At 49.7% G+C, this 21,230-nt stretch overlaps 3 protein-coding genes across 3 annotated transcripts; 1 reads left to right on the top strand and 2 right to left on the bottom strand.

Annotated features, from left to right (window-relative positions):
* Nucleotides 1–822: 822 nt before the first annotated feature.
* Nucleotides 823–3,507, bottom strand: dusp26 (dual specificity phosphatase 26). The gene is made up of 4 exons (XM_028418108.1): nt 3,253–3,507; nt 2,858–3,041; nt 2,049–2,260; nt 823–1,973 (listed from the first exon to the last, which is right to left on the bottom strand). The coding sequence occupies exons 2-4, from the start codon at nt 3,034–3,036 to the stop codon at nt 1,762–1,764; spliced, it is 603 nt and encodes a 200-aa protein (XP_028273909.1). The 5' UTR covers nt 3,037–3,041; nt 3,253–3,507; the 3' UTR covers nt 823–1,761.
* Nucleotides 3,508–3,919: 412 nt separating this feature from the next.
* Nucleotides 3,920–7,568, top strand: ddx56 (DEAD (Asp-Glu-Ala-Asp) box helicase 56). Its single transcript, XM_028418025.1, has 14 exons — nt 3,920–4,035; nt 4,364–4,525; nt 4,612–4,766; nt 4,847–5,017; nt 5,100–5,190; nt 5,320–5,561; nt 5,656–5,799; nt 6,046–6,159; nt 6,238–6,332; nt 6,463–6,536; nt 6,618–6,707; nt 6,789–6,894; nt 6,986–7,086; nt 7,243–7,568. Exons 1-14 carry the CDS (start codon nt 3,979–3,981, stop codon nt 7,324–7,326), a joined length of 1,686 nt encoding a protein of 561 aa, XP_028273826.1. The 5' UTR covers nt 3,920–3,978; the 3' UTR covers nt 7,327–7,568.
* A 430-nt stretch (nt 7,569–7,998) lies between these two features.
* On the bottom strand, nt 7,999–16,448 carry aebp1a (AE binding protein 1a). The gene is made up of 20 exons (XM_028418194.1): nt 15,976–16,448; nt 14,306–14,557; nt 14,147–14,224; nt 13,654–13,722; nt 13,514–13,573; nt 13,266–13,325; nt 12,568–12,645; nt 12,382–12,491; nt 11,809–11,948; nt 11,651–11,735; nt 11,425–11,569; nt 10,913–10,992; nt 10,712–10,835; nt 10,436–10,632; nt 10,183–10,356; nt 9,964–10,089; nt 9,640–9,886; nt 9,420–9,559; nt 8,949–9,048; nt 7,999–8,875 (listed from the first exon to the last, which is right to left on the bottom strand). Exons 1-20 carry the CDS (start codon nt 16,196–16,198, stop codon nt 8,316–8,318), a joined length of 3,048 nt encoding a protein of 1,015 aa, XP_028273995.1. The 5' UTR covers nt 16,199–16,448; the 3' UTR covers nt 7,999–8,315.
* Between the last annotated feature and the right edge of the window lie 4,782 nt (nt 16,449–21,230).

Genomic DNA, 21,230 nt, shown 5'->3' with positions numbered 1-21,230 from the left:
GCTAATGCTAGCTCAACTATTGCTAAAAACAAATTAGCAGTTTTGTTGCCTGCTTTCAGTCCTTATGCTAGCTAAGCTATGCTAATTGATTCCCAGCTCCATATCTCAGCAGAAAGGTGAATCCTTGTTTTTATGTACACTGAACCCTCCTCTTCCTCCTCCTCTGTATCATGGTGGTGTTAAAACAGCACAGACGGAGACCGCACATCACAAAAAAAAGTGTTTCAGACGTGATACTTGAGGTAATCATCAATAACACTCAGGAAACATGACGAGCTGGTTTGGATGTCAGCACTGATCGCCTGGAGCGCCGCGCAGCCTGCTGTCGCCTGGGCAGTCGGTAGCTTTAGCAAGGGCACGTTTGTGGTTTTGTCTCCAACTGTACGTCTGAACTCCATCTAACACTCAGAGTGCGACTGCACGGCTAACAGTCGCTGTAAAGGGGACGTGATGGACGTCAGGACGTGTCCAGCTGGACTGAGTGACACGTGTGGACAGACAGATCCTGCGTCGCGCTACATACCTGTGCTGGTTTAGACCTGGGCTACAGCTGTTCCTCAGGGCACTTCATGAATGTTAATTAAGTTTTAGGGACGACCTGCAACAAAAGAACTCGTCCCTCTGACGGCTGTGGTGCGTTTAAAGCTACAGTGCAGAACTTTTTACCTGAAATATCTGAAAAGTATTGTTTAAAAACCGAAGCTCAGCATGTGCAAAACTCTTCTGTTGGTTTGTCAATAAAGTTTGACAGCTTTGAAGAAGTTAGGTGCTTCTGTGCTAATCATGCTAACACAGTAGCTCTTTTCTATTTTAATGCTGCAGGAAATTCACTTACAGCTGTTTAACTGCAGCTAATTGTGCTAAGCTAAGCTAAAGCAACCATAGCCACAAATGCTACATCACACTGCTAGCACTAAAAAAGTCCCAGGTTGATGTTCACAACAGGAACACAGACAAACTCCCTGTTTTAAATGCACCTGCTACCTTCATATCAGTAATGTAACGCCTCTCGCTGCCAGAAGGGGGCGACGAGTTCCACACTGTAGCTTTAACCTCCACTTGTGTTAGATAAAGACCAGCTCAGCATAGCGCCCCCTGTATCCAAGCCCTGATCAGTTCAGTGCATCTGTTTTAGGTTAATAATAAGTAGTTGCTGCCCCCGATAACACCACCAGGGGGCATTGATACTGTCTAGTTTCGTCTATTTCCTGTTTTGGGTTTCATTGGAATGCTCTGAAGGTTTTTGATTGGTTTTGATGACATTTCAAAATAAAAAGGACCAGTGTGTGAGATTTAAAGCTTCTGCTTTGGTTTCTTTTTGTTTGTGTAATTAGTCTGCCGTGCCACAAGGGGGCGGTTTGCAGCTGGAAAGCAGCTGCTCTGAATAAATATAATATCTATTCCTGTGTGAATGGACCCAACAGCAGGCGTTCCTTTTCTTTTTCACTTGTGTAGATCCACCCTCACGCTGCAGTTTGCAGCCTCACCACCAGGGGGCCTTTAATCCTACACACTGGTCCTTTAAGTAGCTACAGCCCACCTTTAGGCTTGTAGCTCCGGGTCACGCTCAGTGCTGGCTGTGTGATAGACTGTAATGCTGGCAGCACCTCTCATCATCTCATGATAAGTTTATGTAGCGTTGTGGTGCTAACGCTGCTAAAGGTCTAATGACTGAACCCTCCCCTCGCCTGGTCCGTTAGCTCCCTCAGTGTAACCGGCTGCTACCTCAGGTGGAGTGAGTGTGTGTGTGTGTGTGTGTCTTCAGCTCTGTGGCGACGTCTTGCGGCTCTCTCTCAGGATGCCGTCCAGGCCGTTGAGCTGGCGGAGGAACCCTCGGTTGGGGGTGACGCCTCGGTGGTCTTTGACGGTTTTGATGGCCTCCACCAGGGTCAGGTTCTGCCTGATCATCAGGTAGGCCAAGACCAGCGTGGCTGAGCGGCTCACCCCCACAGTGCAGTGGACCAGCACCTTACCTACACACACACAGGGACACAGACAGTGGGAGCTGCTCCGTCAGGTTAGCTGTGTGGGTGGTGTTGCAGACTGACCTCCACTGGTGAGCGCTTTGTGGATGAACTCAGCAGCAGGATAGAAGTTGACGCTCATGTCGAAGGTGGGCGAGTCATGAGCCTCGATGCCGTGGTACGTGATGTTCATGCCGGCGTAGTACTCGGCGCCGCCGCGCCACTTGCTCTGTGCACAGTTGAGGATGTGTGTGATACCAAGCCTGGCCAGCTCGCGGCGATCTGAGGCGATGTCTCTGCAGAGGAGAGGACACGATGACAGGTCTTAACGTGCAGGTCTGTGGGAGGTGACCACCTGGTGCCACCCTCAAGTGGCCACTTAAGAAACTGCAGCTTCTTCCACAGAATGAGTGATGAGAATCCATGATAAGCATCAACCTGTGAGGCTGAGGAATGAATGCAACATGCGCTACATGCTGCAGTTCCATCAGTGTCCACTAGAGGGCACTACATGTTTTAGCTTCAGGCTGTAAACTGGGCATTTGAACATGGAGGTCAGTGGACACCAGAGGAACTGCAGTTTAAAACATGATAAAGACATTTCTTTTACTACCCTCTTGACTCATGCACTCACTCGTGCAGCCACAGGGGGGCGCACTGCCACATAAACAGGTACTTGCACTTGTCTTCATTTTTTCTGTCCATTAGGCAACTAAACCCAGACTGGGTGTCAGCTCCACAGGGACCCCTTTGTGCTTTAAACACGCGTGAGGGGCCCTCTAACATGACAGACTTTTATACATTTACAGATTATATGCCTGCAGATTATATTCCTGCAGATTATGTTGCTGCAGGTTTACTGAGCTGTCAGCAGCACCGCTCCCTGGACTCACTGGTCTCCGATGTAGAGTCGGGGCCACACTTCGTCCGCGTGGTTGCAGGCCGTCTTGCCCGTGCACAGCAGCCTCTCCAGCTCAGACACCGTCAGGTTCGGGGCGGCGCGCTCGGAGTCCTTCCGGCTCGGAGACCTGGAGCTGCTCCGGGACCGGGAGAACCGGGACATGAACGCCATTTAATCTGAGAAGATAATCACACACAGCAACGAACGCACGGATTAGAATACGATTAACTTAATCTATGTTTTAAATGGCAGATTATATAACACACACCAAGCCAACCTGTGGCTTGGTGCTGGTGACGCTACAGTCTGGGTCTCTGTGGCTGAGCCCGCGGGTAAAACACGCGTGTCCGCCGTGGTTCCGCTCAGAAACATCCACATGTTACTCACCTGGGTGGTGCTCGGTTCTCAGAGGCTGTGCAGGGCGCGCGGCTCCGCGGCCATGTTGGCTCGTCAGGGATGGACAGGATGGATGGAGGAGAGGCTGCTGCTGCTCAGCATCCAGCAGACACCTCCACCTCCAGCACCATCTTCTCAACAAGTCCGCGCGCTCAGACCTGCCCACCGTCACAGCGGCTTATTGATTATGATGAATAATGATGCTAATGTTCAGCCGTGCAGCACAAAGAGCTCCACCGTCCTCCGCGTGGTTTGTTCCAGGAGGTTCTGCTCGGATAGGGCTGGTTATTTGGATATTTGTTGTTAATGGTGGGCTTTAGTTCAATTCAGACGGAGTTTGGCGCCATCTACCGGCCAAACGAAGAACATATTATACTAATAAACTAAAATAAACTAGATTCCTGTTCTGGAATGTTCCACTCAGTTTTTCTTGACTAATTTATGATAAATATTTTGTAAGAACTATAGTTTTGTTTTACTTAATTACGAAGTATCTAATTAATACATAATTATTTAATTACAGTATAGCATTCGATGGTGTATAGATTATTATTATTATTATTATTATTATTATTATTATTATTATTATTATTATTATTATTATTATTATTATTATATTTTAGTACTTGTGAATGTTTTTTTCCGGGGGGGGAGGGACGTGAGACGTCGTGACGTCAGAATCCTGCGACGCACATGTGAGCGCACCGAGGTGGAGAGATGGCTGCCGAGAGGCTTCAGTTCCACGAAATGGGCATAGACGACCGTCTTTTAAAGGTAACCGTCTGTTTCTCCTCAGTTGTAAGGGTTAATGAAGTGTCGGAGAAACTTTGAAGCTTCAGCTGAAGAGTAAAAAAAACGATTTAATGTTTTAAAACTTCACATAAACACAGAAGCAGCTTCTGCTAACATGCTAATACATGTAGCAGAGAGAACACCTCTTTAACACGTTTCCCTTGTTTATAAATCACAACAACCAGCTGCTACTAGTTTCTGTTGAGGTCCCAGCTGTCACCAACTTAACCGAGTCCGCCGTTACTCCCTCACTGTCCAGCTCCCCTGACAGTAGTAATGTATTTACCTCCCTGTTGTGATGCTGACCCAGGCGGTCGCAGACCTGGGTTGGTCTCAGCCCACTCTGATCCAGGAGAAGGCCATCCCTCTGGCTCTGGAAGGGAAGGACCTTTTGGCCCGAGCTCGTACCGGCTCTGGGAAGACTGCGGCTTACGCCGTGCCCGTCATTCAGCGCGTTCTGGCCTCCAAACAGGTGAGTCTGGTCGCCTTAGTGAACAGGAGGACTGACACTGCTGTGTAGAAAGAACTGATGTGTTGTGTTTGTCGTTGTGTCTTCAGAGCGTCCGTGAGCAGGACGTCAGAGCTCTGATCCTGGTTCCAACCAAAGAGCTGGGTCAGCAGGTGCAGGCCATGGTGAGACAGTTAACCATGTACTGCTCCAGAGACGTCCGAGTCGCAGACATCTCCGGCAAAGCTGACCTGTCGGCACAGAGGTCGGTCCGTTGCTCGCTGTCAGTGACCTGCAGTTGCTGGCTGAGCAGCCCTGTGACGCTCTGCTGTTGTCTCCACACAGACCCATCCTGATGGAGAAGCCCGACGTGGTGGTGGGGACACCGTCCCGAGTGCTCGCCCACCTTAACGCCCAGAACCTGGTCCTGCAGTCCTCCCTGGAGATGCTGGTGGTGGACGAGGCCGACCTGCTCTTCTCTTTTGGCTTCGAGGCCGACTTGAAGAGCTTACTGTGGTGAGAACAGCGGGATTTATTTCCCCAGTCTGAAGAGAGGAGTCGGGCCAAGGTTTTACCTCTGCTGTCTGTGTTTGAACAGCCATCTACCCAAGATCTACCAGTCCTTCCTGATGTCGGCCACTCTCAACGAGGATGTCCAGGCCTTGAAGGAGCTGCTGCTGCACAACCCAGTAATGTCACTTTTTACAGAAAGTTTCTCTGTCACCATAAAGTATTATTTCAACTGCAGGAACTCACCACTTTGGTTTGTCCTCCAGACAAGGAGCATGTAAACTGAATCGCATGCTTCTCCTCTTCAGGTGATCCTGAAGCTTCAGGGCTCCCAGCTGCCCGACAGCAGCCAGCTGCAGCAGTACAGCATCAAATGTGAGGAGGAGGATAAGTTCCTGCTCATCTACACGCTGCTGAAGCTGCGGCTGGTCCAGGGGAAGACGCTGGTGTTTGTGGGAACCGTGGAGAGGTGCTACCGACTCAAACTCTTTCTGGAACAGTTCGGGATCCCCGCCTGCGTGCTCAACTCAGAGCTGCCCGTCCAGTCCAGGTGAGGGGAGGCGTGACAGTGTGTTTTTTCCCTCTAATGTATATTTATGCAACCATTTAACTTCCTTCTACTCCTGTGCATGTTGGTGCTGCAGGTGTCACATCATCACACAGTTTAATCAGGGCTTTTATGACTACATCATCGCCACAGACGAGCAGAGTTTGTTGGATCCTGCCGCTGCTCCACAGACGACAGCGGGCAACGAGAAGAAGAAGAAAGGCACAGAGAAGAAAGGAAAGTAAGAACCTTGATTGTGTGTGTGCAGAATCACTCAGGTATTCAGACAGAAACCAGCTGCAGGAAGCTGCAGGTCAGACAGAGACTCTCTGAATGTTGGTCATGTGACTCCATCATGGCTTCCTGCTGGCTGCTGAGGAGGACAGGACTTTTAGTTTGTACTGAGTCTTGTTGGAGTGAACTCTTTATTTTTTGGAGGTTTTATTCGGTTCAGACATTGTGACTCATTCAGAACGTCTTCTCAAAGGGCTAAAGACAAAGAGTACGGCGTCTCCAGAGGAGTGGACTTCCAACATGTTGCCAATGTCGTCAACTTCGATTTCCCCACATCTGTAGAGTCGTACATTCACAGAGTTGGAAGGTGAGCACGGCTGCAGTTCTTCTCCCATCGTCTGGGAACCTTTGATATGAACGAGTGTCTTTGTTTGTGACTGTGTAGGACGGCGAGAGCAGACAACCCGGGCACCGCTCTGTCTTTCATCTCTCACACTGAGATGCACCAGCTGTCTGAGGTGGAGGAGGCTCTAACAGGAGGTACTCTTTCAAATAACAGACACCGTTCAGTGCAGCTGTTGCTCCTATTGTTTGCTCTCTGGTTGTGCTGCTTCCTGTTGTGAGGTGTGAGAGGTGTGGGACTCTGTGTTTACGCTCTGTTTGTGTTCAGATAACAGTGAATCTGTGTTGAAGCCTTATGAGTTTAGGATGGAAGAGATCGAAGGCTTCAGGTACCGCTGCAGGGTGAGTGTCCTCTGTTATTTGCCTCCTCTGTTGTTCAGAGGAGCTGACTTTAACCAGCGGTGATGTTCGGTGTGCGTGCAGGACGCCATGCGCTCGGTGACGAAGCAGGCGGTGAGGGAGGCCCGGCTGAAGGAGATCAAACAGGAGCTGCTCAACTCAGAGAAGCTGAAGGTGAGAGAAGCTCCCAAAGCACGGTCAGTAAAGGAAGGCGTGCATGACGCGTTCTGATTGGATGTCTCTGCTGTCACTCAGACGTATTTTGAGGACAACCCCAGAGATCTGCAGCTGCTCAGACACGACAAAGACCTCCATCCTGCCGTCGTCAAGCCGCACCTGAAGAACATACCTGATTACCTCGGTGAGACGGAGCTCTCACACAAACCGAAGTGTCGCAGGGATCTGACGGAGATCTTCATCTCTGATGGTGACGTTTGTGTTTTGTCCTGCAGTCCCTGAAACACTGAGAGGAGTTGTGAATCCGCTGTCGAGCAGGAGGAGGAGGAGGAGGGAAAAATCCACACCAGGCGGAGTCATAACGAGCAGCTTCAAGGTGAGGATGCTGTGTTTACACACAAAGACGCTTCTGCTTCTGCAAATGTGAAGAAAATGTTCCTTCAGTAGTAATTATTAGCTGCCTGTGGGTCAGACCGGTCATATTTCTGGGTGTCCTCTTACCTCCTCGACCTAAAATGGCGTCTTTTCTTAGAAAAACGTCAAGGGGAAGAACCCGCTGAAGAGTTTCCATTACACCGGAGGGAGAAACAGAAAAGGCAAAGCAGGCAAGTCGTAGCTGCCGGACTTCAGCTGACTGTCAGAGCTGGATGTCTCACCTGCAGGACGACGGTCCAGGTGAGACAAACGTGACACACACGGACTCTGCTGCAGTTAGACGGACAAAATGGACGGACAAAGCTGATTTATGTGGACTGGATGAAACACAAACACGTTACACCCGAGGTTCAGTGTGTTGAAATATGTTCTGTATGACTTTAAAATGTTTATTAGAATAAAAATCTCTTCTCAAAAACCAGAGTCGGTGCTGTGATAAAAACCTGCTGTTCTGTCAATGCTAAACTAAAAGTCCTGAAAGGAAAAGGACGCGTTCCTCAGAGATTTTCCACCGTTTTGGTGCCGTTAACTTGTCACGCTGTTGAATGAGTACTAAGAAGATCTGCTCCACCTCATCACAGCAGACAGGCAGGGTGGAGCCATGCTGTCATGGTGACCGTCTAGACGTGGCAGCAAGCCGTCTTCGTCTTCTTCTTCTGTTGTCCAGTGTTGTCTCGTGTTCTCGCCGGCTGAGGACCATTTGCTTCATGTTGCTGACCTCGATTGTTCCTGTTGAGCTTCCCTCAGCTCCACGGTCTGACTGTCCTCCTGACATCACTCCAGCTCCTCCCTGTATGTTTATTTTCCTGCTTCAAACATTCATTTGATCATTTTGTGACACGTATGACAGATATTTTAGAAAATAAGTTCATTTTTAATTAAAAGCATCCGGCAGTACAATAAATCAGTTTAACTGAGGCCAGCGATCACACTGCAGGGCCGACAAGAGACAGATACTCATAGATTTGTTATTATGGTGTGTAATCCTGTGTGTGTGTGTGTGTGTGCGCGTGCTGTGGATCATCTCTGCTCAGCAGAGGCCTTCTACTCCAGGTTTAAAGAATCTCCACCCTCCGTTCACAGAGTCTAACAACAGCTAACCATTACAAACCTGTGTGTGTCTAAAGCTGTGGTGTTGTGGTGATTAGTATAACAGACTGTGTGTAGTAATCAATCAATAGTGTATTCGAAGGGATAGTCCTGTGTGGGACCAGAGTCAAAGTTGACGCTCTCGAACGGGTTCTCTGTTGACCAGTTGTCCACAGGAAACCAGGAGTCGTACCAGGAGGTGGTACTCTCGGCTTGTGGTGCTGTTGTCGTTGTTGTTGTTGTTGTTGTTGTTGTCGTAGCCTGTGTGGTACTGAGACCTCCACGTAGTCTCTGCTGACGTAGCCTGCGCAAGCGCAGGATCCGCAGCCGCCGCAGTCGCTCTGCCCTCTGAGCCTTGGCGTGTTCGTCCATCTCTGTGGCGGCGCTGGGAGCTGCGGTGGTGCTGCTCGGCGTCGCTTTCACCACATTCTTGGTGACCAGTCGAATGGGCCTGTTTCCGTTGAGCGCCATGATTTGCTTGATGCGGTCCCAGTTGGATTTGATTAAGGTGAAGCTACAGGATGTGGCCCCGGAGTCGTAGCCCACCATGCAGAGTCGGGTCTGAGGGGTGTAGCCGTCGGCCTTGGCGGTGACCCTGTACTCTCCGGGATTCAGCAAACGCCAGTAATCCCCCCCGGCAGCTGAAAGATGTTAGAGATCACTCAGACGGATCAGAACCAGAAACCTGAAACATGCAGGCTGCTCACATCATACCGGTCCTGACATCATGGCGGATCCCCTCCACACTGATGGTGGCATTAGCCAGTGGATTTCCTTCAGTGTCCCTCACAGCACCCTTTATTCCTCGATTAACCTGCACAGGTAAACACAGAGTTAAATCTGCAGTTCCTTCAGTGTCCACCAGAGGCCGACTCCTAAAAACTTTAAATCATAAATAACATTCATTCATTTATTTATTCATGTTTACAGCCTGGCCGGGTCGAGGAGTTGTGAAATTTCCCACAACCCTCAGCTCCACTGAAGCTCCTCTTGGATTATTTTTGGATTAGTTGGGTCCTCCTAAGATCTTCTGTAAACCTTTGGATGAAGAAGGCTCCCCCATGTTTCTGTACAGTCTGTGGAGGGGACCTGTAGAGCCTGCATCACTGTCTGCTTCCACCAGGTGGCAACAGAGTGTCAACATGCAACAAGCACCATCTGGATGGGTGTGAGTCGGGTTTCTACCTGTTCCATGAAGCTCAGCAGAGACTCACGGTTGTTCTCCCACTCCAGAGGCAGCTCGCTCTCATGAGGAAACTTGTCGCAGCCCAAGAAGATGGAGAGCTCGAAGCAGTTGGTGTGCAGGTAGCTGAAGTCGTTCATACCTGTGCAGGAAGAAAGACAAAGAAAAGCATCGTTCCAAATGTTGCAGAAACGCCAGAATACTTTCTGAGCTTTCACTTACTGCCCACTGCTGGCTTCCAGCTGGCTCTGTTGGCAATACCCTGCCCCCCAGTGACATCATCACCATGGCAGGAGCCCCTGTAGGTCTCCGTCATGGTCAGGTGACTGTGGGCGTACGACATCGCCAACCACCTGAACATGGCGTCATCCGGCGTCTCCCTCAGAGCTCCTTCATTCTGCCGCTGGATCCGGGCCCAGGTCTCCTCGTTCATCTCAGCGTTTGTTCTCCACCGCCGGCTGTCCGCCAGCTTCAAAATCAAAGACAGGACTGAGTTATGATGACGTGAGGAACAGGTGTCTGGTGCTTCATTGGAAACAGACTTACAGAGATCGGTGGACGCTGCATGTCGAACGGATACGCCACCAGTTTTTCTCCTCCCTGCAGGTTGGCACCCAGCACGAACGGCGTGCGCTCCATCCAGGAAATTATCGCTTTAGTTTCAACTGCAAGCTGAGGAATCAGGACACCGAGAAACTCGTCAACGCTGGTTTGGAATTAAAGTGTGAAGAAAAAAATGGCTGTCCTGGTGGTAAAGAAACTCACAGAGCCATTGAGGAAGTTCTCTGGAAGGGGGATGTGGTGATTGGGCACTATGCGAGGGACCCAGCCTCTGTCCTCGGCACCCCACAAGATGCTGTTGAGGTCTGGGAAATTCTCAAAGATGTCGTAACCTTCTTCAGTCCAGTGGCCCAGCGCCCAGTTCCCCATCTCTGAGCCCTGGAAGACGGGACGAAGAGGTTTCATGTCAGCTGTGGAAGAAGTCTTAAAAGCGTCTTTCAAACACCTGCATGAATACCATTTCGTAGGCCAGCTCATAAGCGTCAGGGTTGAGCGAGGGCACCAGGTGAATTCTCACTCCGTCCACCAGGCGGCGGACTCTGGGATTATCATCATTGTACTCCTTGCACAAAAACTGCATCAGCAGCAGGAGCAGCTCTCGACCCAGCGCCTCATTACCATGGAGACCAGCCGTGTAGCGAAATTCGGGTTCACCTGGAGACAAAATCCGAACATCTTTTTACACCGATCTACCAAAACAACTGCCCGTCTAGACATGAGGAAGACTCTGCACCTGTCTCGTGCTCTCCTGGGTTGTCTGTAATTTCCATGGCGTACATCTTCAGGCCCTGCGAGCTTTTGCCGATGTTGTAGATCCTGGTGATGTTGGGACACTCCTCGTTTATGACCTTCATCATCTGACAGACAGGAGGAGGAAAAAACAAACATGTCAGACACAGGCCGTCAGCTCTCTGCATGGTTGATGGAGTCAAACCTGTCTCATCTCTTTGTAGTTGTGGTGTCTGAAGTCCAGATCGTCAGACGGGTTGACTTCATTCTCACTGCGGTGGCTGCCTGAAAGACACAGCAGTGGAGCTGAGAGGACCAGCGGTGGAGTAGGCAGAAGAAGCAGGGTACAAGCATCGGGACCCTGTACAAGCAGGGTACAGACTGCTAACGCTGCTAACGATGGAAACTCTTGGCTGGTGTTGTGGTTATGCAACACATGTTTGAGCTCTGAGGTTATGAGCTTCATGTTGTGAAACAGACTTTTATTTGTTGGGTGAAACACTCCCTCCTTTGGCAGGGGTTTAGTCTGAGTCTTCCAGCAGGAGGTGACGCAGCGCTCTGTGGAATGAGGCCGCTGTGATTCATCAGGTCATCAAATGACCAAATGTCCATACCTTCTAAATTAAGAGGACCTGTCAGTTTGTGACCTGACTACACATCTTCAGGATAATCCTGCCTCGGTTTTTGGGACTTTCCTGTGCCGGTGGTGTTACTCACTGGGAAGCTGGCAGGCCAGGACCTCTGCTCTGAGACACAAGCTGCCGTTCCAGCTCTGCGGCAGGATCCGGATGTAGCGCGCCACCACAGGTGAGGTGAACTGGTTCATCACCGGTGTGTCCTTATCCACGTTCCCGTAGAAGAGCTGCAGGAGAGGAAGGAGACGTGCGGCGGTGATGATGGGGTGTGTGATGGGGTTCATTAGCTGTGTTCAGTTTCCACCCACCCATTCAGCGTAGCCGTCGTGCAGCACCGTCCAATCACGGCTATCGTTACTGAAGGCCACAAAGTACGATGACACAAAGTCCTCCCTAAACAAGAGAAAGGAGTCCAGGTTTGTTTGGGGTTAGATATGAGGCATGGCGGGCATGACCAATGACTCACTGCTGCTCGGAGTTTCTTCCCTGAGTGATGACACCGCTGAACTCCACCTCTCTGCGGGCGTCCACTTCAAACCAGTGGTTACGCTCCTCTGACTCCGCACACCAGGCGCCGCCGTACAGGTCGTCCTCGTTGTCAGAGGCCTGCACACAGGAGTAAGGTCACAGGTCTGTCCCAGCAGAGGGCACCATCCTTCAAAGGACACAGACTCCAAATACCTTGGAGGATGGCAGAGCTTCTGTTTTTATTAATGATCATATAATATTAACAACAAGGTTCGCCTGATGCATCCTTTGTTGCCATGGGAATGAAGGACATGTGAGGGAATCTTGTCCTGCTGCTGCTGCTGTGTAATTTGAAGGAGCTGGAGCCCAAGTACTGAAGACTAACCCATCCACCTCTAAGTCCTAGCTCCTCCTGTTCCCTCTTTTTGTATGACGAGGACAGAGCACTGCCCCCTGCTGGTATGAAAGGTTATTCCTTCTCACAGTTTGCACATGCTCATTAGTGTCTTTAGCCTCCAAGCACAGTTCACGTGAGGCCACCGCTGGCCTCATGTGTCCTGTGCAGGTGTACCTGCATGTTGAGGCGTCCTCTCTGAGCCACAAAGCCATGATGAGACTGAGAAGACGCCAGCAGCTGGTCGTCCTCCACCCGGTGAGACTCCAGACCCAGAGGAGGACACTCTGAGAGGAACCCAAACACAGACGGGATGAAGAGTTGTGTGATGAGAAAATACAACACCAACTTTTAAAAACTTACTTTTCGGTGCAGCGGGCACTGAAATCTTCCTCAGCCTCTCCTCTTCCTCCTCCTCCCACTGCTTCCTCAGCCGCTCGGCTTTCAGAGCATAACGAGAAAACAGTGTGTCAGAGCATGTTTTTACACGGACCGCTCTCCGGCCAGCAACCACCTCCACACAAAGCACTTCCATATGTGCCGTCCACCTTCATGTCTGGAATATGGGTCAGTGCAGTCTGTTTGGATTCCAGAGTTCTGTTACGAGATGATGTTGTGTAATTCTGTCAAACTGATGTTCTCAGCCTCGGCCTCCTGATATCATAACATCAACCAGCTGCTGCCTGAGTTTTATATAACGACCTCAGCAGGAGACTGGCTGGAATTCCTCCTTCCTCCTGCTGAACTGAAGTTTTAAACAAGATTTTCACCAATTTAACTCCTCCAGAAATAAAGAGTTCACGCCAACAAGATTCAGTAAACACTAAAGGTCCTGTCCTCCTCAGCACCCAGCAGGACGCCATGATGGAGTCACATGCTTGCAGCAGTCACATGACCAACACTCAGAGTCTCTGTCTGACCTGCAGCTTCCTGCAGCTGATTTCTGTCTGAACCTGAGTGGTTCTGCACACACTCTGCCTGCTCTCTGGCTGCAGGCAGGATGGAGTGTGTTCGGGTGGAGGAGCAGGTCTTCATGTGGTGTATTTATTAGAGCTACAAACCTTTTTCTGCTTTTTCCTTTCGAGCTCTCTCCTCCTCTTCTTGTTGTTTTTTAGCCGCCACTGTGGACAGAGACTCAGAATTAAAATGAGGTGTAGGTGAGGTGAGGTCATTGTTTTGACAGAGGCACTACAGCCGGCGCCATGTTTCCTTATCCCAACCCATGTGACGTCCACAGAACTGTCCCAAATGGACCTGCTTACGTCCCTTCATGTGGACAAAGTGCACACTTTGATGTTTTTTAACGTACGGTCAGCGTAGTCGTATTCTTCGTACCAGGGGCCGATGTAGGGGACGGTGGTGGTCTCCTCTGAAACACAACCAAACCTCACTGTCAGTGCTTCTGCACCCAGTCACGCACCAACCAAAGGTCAGCGTGGCAGGTGGTACCTGGTATGTACATGATGGCCTCTGTGGTCGTGGTCTTCTTGATGTCAGGGTGTCCACCGGGAACCTCATCTGTGAAGCACAAACACCATTTTCTGCTAATTCTGTTTTCACGAAAGAGGCTGGAAGTCATCGAGTAAAAACCGCTTTTAATGGCTCTGAACCAGGACTTCATTCTGAGTCACTACAATCCGTCTCCTGGATGTCATTTGGTGACCATGTGTTCATTTCAGACTCCAAATATCCACTTTGGAGAGTCGCCATGACAGAAGAATGCCGTAAATTTCTGTGTTTTATGATCTTTTCATCGGCTTTGAGGCATTTTTAGCTCCCTGCTGGAGGAATCCTTCACTGTGTGCCTCGATAGTCTCTCTGTTCTCTTGTTGAACACATTTAAATAATAAATCTCTAAATTTAATGAAGGACAGCAGCCCCGCCACAGAAGGCTTCATGAAGAACTTTTGGCTTTAGATGAGTCCATGTTGAGGGAACTTACGTCTGGCGTCCCAGTAGTCGGGGTCCAGCTCAGTCTTACCCAGGTCTGGCTCAACGGGCTCCTTCGGAGGGAGAATCACTGCGAAAACAACGATGGAGGAGCCAGTCATTGCTGAGTGAGTTTCAGAAACTGGCGACAGAAATGTGAACACATACGTACGTCTGTCCAGGCCCAGCTCGATCAGCAGCCTCTCCTCCTCCTCCTCCTGCGAGGGCCGCCGGATGTCCGGCGCTGCTGGGGTGGTGGTGGTTGCCTTGGGTTTCTTGGTGGGTTTGGGTGCTTTGGGCTTCTTTGTTGGTTTTGGCGGTTTGGGTTTCTTGGTGGGCTTCGGGGGTTTGGGTTTTTTGGTGGGTTTGGGAGCTTTCTGTTTTTTGGCTTTGGCCTCCTTCTCTGCCGCCTTCTTTGCTCTGGCTTCACACAGAAACACACAGACACACACAGCAGCAATCTTACTGATGAAACAGTAACACAACAGTAACACAACGGCTGCTGCTGAGACCACAGACCAACACATGGTGACCACAGACAGACACATGGTGACCACAGACAGACACAAGGTGACCACAGACAGACACAAGGTGACCACAGACAGACACAAGGTGACCACAGACAGACACATGATAACAGACAGACACATGCTGACCACAGACAGACACATGGTGACCACAGACAGACACAAGGTGACCACAGACACACACAAGGTGACCACAGACAGACACTTAATGGAATGGAATGAATATAAGATAATCCGCGGTGAACATTTGGAGAACAGTGTTTGTTTGACAGTTCTCTGTGCACATTCACAGTGATGAGGAGCAGCCACACAGACGCTGAGTGAGTGGAACATCAGGAAACAAAACAAGCAGCCCACTGTGTGTGTGTGTGTGTGTGTGTGTGTGTGTGTGGTTATATAATGAAGGTGGAGTAAAACCACTGAAGAGCTTCCTCTCTGTAATATTCAACTGAAAACCTCTCATTTCAGACGTTAAAGGCTGAGTTGAACTCCTGATGTGGACTCTTTTTTTCCCGCCTCCAGTGATTCTCTTTCATCCACCTCCTCTGTAACCGACATGTAGCACAGAACCCGCCCCTCCCTGAAGTTATTTAGTGTTGGCGGTGCTGTTGGATGGAGGTTGAATCGGTTCTGTTGGGAGGAAGTCGGGTGGAGGAGACTCCTTTGTGTGTTTTGCAAAACAAAAGCAGTTCAGTGTTTTAAAGAGACGACTAAATCTTAATCTGGATAAACATGTTGATGCTGAGTCACTGTAGATCATTCTCTGCATCAAACCAAACCCTGATGTGTGTCTGACATTCACAGAGTCCAAACAGCAGCAGTGAACTGTGGAGGTGGAGTCATCTGTCCTCTCTGATCCTGACACCTGAGGAGCTCAGCAGTGAAGTTCTGAGTAACAGCCCTCACTTTAAGGATTCTCAGAGCTGGAGATCTTCCTGATCATGAACCCTGTGTCTGTGAGCAGCTGTGACTCTCTGGAATTGTTAATTACGGCTGTTTGTGTGACCTGAATCAGCCGCACATGAGGCGCTGCGGCTGCTCGGCCTGCGGTTTTGCCTCATGCAGCGGAAAGTTAACGTTCAGAACATCAGTGCAGAGTGGGCCGTCTCATAAATCCTGTCTGCTGGAAAGTGGTAGTGGAAACACTGTGTGTGTGTGTGTGCGTTTTCTTGTGGTTGTTTGCAGCTAACAGTGTTCACACAGGTCCGGGGCTCCTGCAGGGGGAGCGGCTCGTGCTGTCAGAGCAGCTGCTTTCTGCTCCGTCTCCTCACAGACACAAACAGGCTGAAGCTGTGCACACGCCGCTCTTACGTACCTGCCTCTATCTCCTCGGGTGTCTTCTTCTTCTTTGCTTTCGTCTGCTCCTCTTCCACCTCTGCAGCCGGCTCGTCTGACAGTTCCATCTCCCCCTCTCTCCTGCTCTGGTCCGGCCTCACCTGAACCGACCCCCGGTCCTTCTTCGTGTCCTCTCCAGCACAGACCAGGCAGCAGCAGCTCAGAGCCACAGCAGCCCAGACGACCAGCAACACGGCCCTCATCTCTCTGATGAAGACGAGGATGGCACCGAGCAGCCCAGGAATATCCCCCTATCTGTTAAAAGAAGTCACCTCTGACCTGCAGACGCCTCGGCAGACTGAGCTCCTCACAGGGACGTGAACGAGGTGCAGAGAAGAACAGGAGGTCCTCAGAAGAAGCTGCTGGCTGCGCTGCAGAGGAGGAAATGCATCTGTCTGGACTGGATTTTCAGCAGCCACACACTCCTCCTCCGTCACATCTCTCCCTCATGGCCCTTCACCCCCTTTTTTCCCCTCACCCATCTCTCAGCAGAGGGGAGGAGCATCTGTGGCATTCCTACGAGGGAGGGGGGAGTCAGAGGAAGAACAGAGAGGAGGGAGCAGCTTCTAACTCTGAGTGATTCACAGAGTGATAAGGAGCCGGAGAGAAGATTTCAAAGAAGCAGCAGTGACCGTGCTGCTGCTTCATCAAACTGCATCAAAGAGTTCTGCAGACACATCACGTCTGCTGCTGTAGAACCTTCTGGGAGGAAACCCGACCCTGAGGCTTTTCAGTAACATATGGTGAAGAGAACACATCACAAATGTGCCAAGACGTTTACAAAGGGGGACAATTCTCCGTCGTGCAGAGGGGCAGCTCGTGATCTGTGACAGATTGTAAAGAATTTTCCCCAAAAAAATGTTGTTGCTAATTAAGATGCTAACATTTAGCCTCTCAGTGGCCATCTGTCTGTCTGACATCTGCAGAAGCTGAGCTCTGCTGACAGACTAACAGGAAGCACACACTCGGCTCTTATGATTTAAAACCTGTTTTCTTTGGAGTTCTGCAGACTGCACGGAAAAATACCTTCAAATTGTTTCCATTAGACTTTGACTCATTTCCCAGCTCGTGCTAACCCTGTGTGTGTGCGTGTGTAACAATAGCCTCCTCCATCTCCCCTCGTCTGCCTCCATCTGTTTTTAATACTTCATTGATGGAGGTGCTGCAGAGACTCATCTTCTGAGGGTTTCTTCTGATGTTAGGTTGTGTCTTTATTGTGTGAAGACATCTCACATCTGAAAGAAAAGTCTAGACAAAGTTCATTTGTTCTCCAGCTTTGGATTTTTTTTTTTGTAATGATTTTTTCATTTTATGAAACTAAATAGAGAGGCAGGCGAGTTAAGCAGCTCCTGACAAGTCATGATAACAGAACACATACAGATGTGGTGTGTGTGTGTGTGTGTGTGTGGTGGTGGGGGGGTGGGGGCTGAGTGTGAGTCAAAAGTTTGCTTCTTTAAAGCATGTTTGTGTAGTTCAATGTGTGTCATGACGTTTTAGTTGGACAGGACATGGCACACACACACACACACACACTGACCTGTGACTGCATTAGTGGAACAAATGTGTTTTGCAGACTTGTGTTTCCTCTGGTGCCACCATGAGGTTGTGTTTCTGCAGCAACGTTTGTTCAGACGGCTGTGAAGATGTGAGCTCACAGTTATGTTTCAGATGAATGAAATGAGATTAATGGCCGCTCTGTGCTCTTAGAAGCAGGTTATGTAGATTCTGCTGCTTTTTCTTTTCTCAGTTTAGAATGAAGCAGAGAACACCCTCCTGTTCATGCCTCTGTTCCTCTGCTCCTCCATTATACTCAGCGAATGCTTCTTTGTTTGAGATATTAGCCGTGAGCTCGGAGCAGCTCTGAAGCCTCACTGACACACAAACCACCGTAAAATCACCACAACCAGTCAAACACAGCAGCATCTGTATTAGTATAAAATATATGCCTTTATTCTTGCTGTATATTTTATCTTGAGGCGGCTTCTTGTTGTTTTCTGGCACAATACACAGAACAAACAGGCTTCTATAAAAAGTTTATCAAAATAAGTTACATGTAAAAATATTTCATAGTGTCTCATGTTCAGTCCCTTTGTGGCCTCTTATAAATATGAATATTAGTGCCATAGTTCATCCTTTGTTCTGCTGGTAAACGTGTCCATCAGTCTCTCTGCGCGCTTTTACGCATCATGCGTAATAATGGTGGTGAAATGGCACCAGCGGCGCAAACAGCTGCAGCGGAGCGCGCTGCTGGCAGCACAGCGGCCTGTAGGAGAGCGCGGAGACCGCGGGGTGTGAGGAGGAGAACGAGGAGGCGCTGAACCCGAGGTGCTGCTCCTCCGCCTCCTCCTCCGCCTCCCTCCCGCCCTGCAGGCGCTCCTTCTTCCACTTGGTGCGTCTGTTCTGAAACCAGATCTTCACCTGGGTCTCGGAGAGGCGCAGCGCGGAGGCGATGGCGTGCCGCTCCAGCACCGACAGGTAGTGGCTCCTCTGGAAGCTGTGCTCCATCACCTGCAGCTGCTGCAGCGTGAACGCGGTGCGGAACCGGCGGCTCTTCTCTTTGGAGCCCTGAGGCCTGTCCTCCGGGCTGCTGCAGGCCTCACCTGCCGGGGAACGCTGCAGCTGTCTGGCTTCATCTCCAGCGTCATAAAGTCCTGGAAAAGGAAAATAAATTATAAATAAAAAAAATACCACGTGCACTGAGAAGGTTCTGGACTGTGTATCGATCACACTGATGACCATGTGATTTTAGAACCAGGCTCACCTGCTTCCTCTGCGCAGTTCGCTCTCCGTGTGAACTTTCTCGGGTCCAGAATGTCCTCCACAGAAAACGGCGTCTTGTGGCTGGGGGGCCTCTTCTCTGCGGACGGCTGCATGGCGGCTCTCTGTGGGCCTGGTCGGTGCCGGGCTGTGCGCCTCCGCTCTTTATATACGCGGCCTGCGCTCACGCACATTTACATTTCATTCACAGAGTCCTCCTGCGCAGGGACGCGCGGACACGCTCCGGGCCCGTGGGACCCCCCTGTGCGGACACTTGAGAATGCAAATGCGCGTTCTCAGCTGGAGGCGCACGGACTCGGTTATTTATTGCCCGGCATCTGGTTAAAATGTGCCCTCTTTCTGCGGCTCCGTGTTCCTCTTTGTGGCCGCGCTTGTCATTATTTGCAAATGTGAGATTTTACGCCGGTGGGACACGTGAAGGCGGCTTGTGATGCTAATTGATGGACTCATCAAAGGGAAAGTTTTCCTTGCTTGTGTCCAGAGAGGCCTCACAAAGAGCAGGTTTAATTAGCAGACAGCTTTATGGAGGCTGAGGCCATCTGACCACTGAGGACACTTCAGGCAGCTCAGGGCAGATCAGCAGCTCCCAGCACTAATCATTGACTGCTTTGTTTAGTTGGTGCTAAAGTAATAATTCTATTGATCTTTGTGGGAGAAAATATCATCATAAAGCCAAAGCCAGCACCTTTAAATCAACAGAGTGAGTGTTTTTGACAGACAGGTATGCAGGTGATGACTGTCCACGTCCAGAAACACTCCTCTCACACTCGTCCCTGTGTTTCTGCACATTTCTCAACTCAACTCAACTCAACTTCATTTATAGAGCACTTTAAAATCAACCCAGTTGGCCAGTCCACCAATACAAAAGCATATAAAACACATGAAGATAAAAAACAATAAAAACAAAGTAAAAACATAAAACAGTAAAAGTCAACGGCTCAGACTGAGTTAAAAGCCAAAGAGAGAAGGTGTGTTTTCAAAGAGGATTTAAAAGCTGCAAGAGAGTCAGCCGGCCTAATGTGCAGGGGCAGATTGTTCCATAGTTTGGGGGCAGTGACTGCGAAAGCACGATCACCTCTGGATTTTTCTTTGTTTGTGGGACTATTAAAAGAGACTCATCTGCCGACCTGAGAGAGCGCTGAGTGTATGGCTGAAGCAGGTCGGACAGATACTGTGGGGCGAGGCCATGAAGACATTTAAAAACAAATAAAAGAATTTTAAAATCAATCCTAAAATGCACTGGGAGCCAATGAATGGAAGCTAAAACCGGAGTGATGCGCTCACTTTTTTTTGGTCCCTGTTAAAAGTCGGGCTGCAGCGTTTTGAATTAATTGAAGACGAGACAGCAGCGTCTGGCTGAGCCCAACATAAAGTGCATTACAGGAGTCCGGTCTACATGAGATAAAAGCATGGATCCAAATTTCAAAGTGATGTCTTGATAAAAATGGCTTGACTTTGGCTAGTTGTCGTAAATGATAAAAACTGGACTTGACAACTGATTTGATCTGCACATCGAATTTCAGACCGCTGTCCATTTTTACCCCCAGATTTGTGGCTGTCTGTGTCACATGTCGACTCAGAGGACCCAGATCCACATGAGTTTTGGAGGCATCACAAGGGCCGAACAACATGACTTCAGTTTTTTCGTCATTCAGGCTGAGAAAGTTTAATGACATCCATGCCTTAATCTCTGCAATGCACTCTAAAAGTTTGTCTACACAAGCAGCCTCTCCCTGTTTTAGTGACAGATAAATTTGACAGTCATCAGCATAACAGTGACATGTGACACCATGCTTTCTGAAAATAGATCCAACCACTAGATCCAATTTCGTTGTTAATTGATCAATACATGAAAACATTCTGTAGAGCTGGAGGTGGAAGGACGTAGAAATGAACAGCAGGGGGCCCAGAACACAAATCATTCCCTGTACTTCTGACTGGATTCAGACCAGTTTGATGTCAGTGAAGTGAGATGTGAAGACATGCAGAGTAAAGGTTACACCACGTCTTTATCAGTGACTTAAAGGGACAGTTCTGATGTTGCTGTGGGCTGCACCAGCATGGGGTGATGCTTTCAGCTGCTGGATGTAGGTCAGCAGAAAATAACAGCTACAGCTTTAAACTTTTTTTGATATAATTTGAACGATGATGATGAGGATGAGGAAGATGATGCATGTCCTCCTGTGGAGGTGCATCCTGGAGGTGGCAGCTGCCAGCGAGCTCCCAGCAGCAGACACCTACAGAGCGGCTGGTATTGAGAGGAGCTGAGAGGCCGGCCCATCAGGACAATTAGCAGATGTCACCAGTGGGCTTGACCCACTCTGACCCTAGGCTTTGTGTGAGTGGACAGTGGGGGGAGAGGGAGGGAGGGTGAGGGGGGGGGGCAGTATGTGGACACTTCTGAAACTTTTTGAATGGATTCTTTGTGTTTGCTGGTCGAGGAGGCTGAATCCCTCA

The sequence above is a fragment of the Parambassis ranga genome, chromosome 12 (assembly GCF_900634625.1).
Source record: "Parambassis ranga chromosome 12, fParRan2.1, whole genome shotgun sequence".
Taxonomy (NCBI): domain Eukaryota; kingdom Metazoa; phylum Chordata; class Actinopteri; family Ambassidae; genus Parambassis; species Parambassis ranga.
This window is presented reverse-complemented; position numbering and strand designations above follow the sequence as displayed.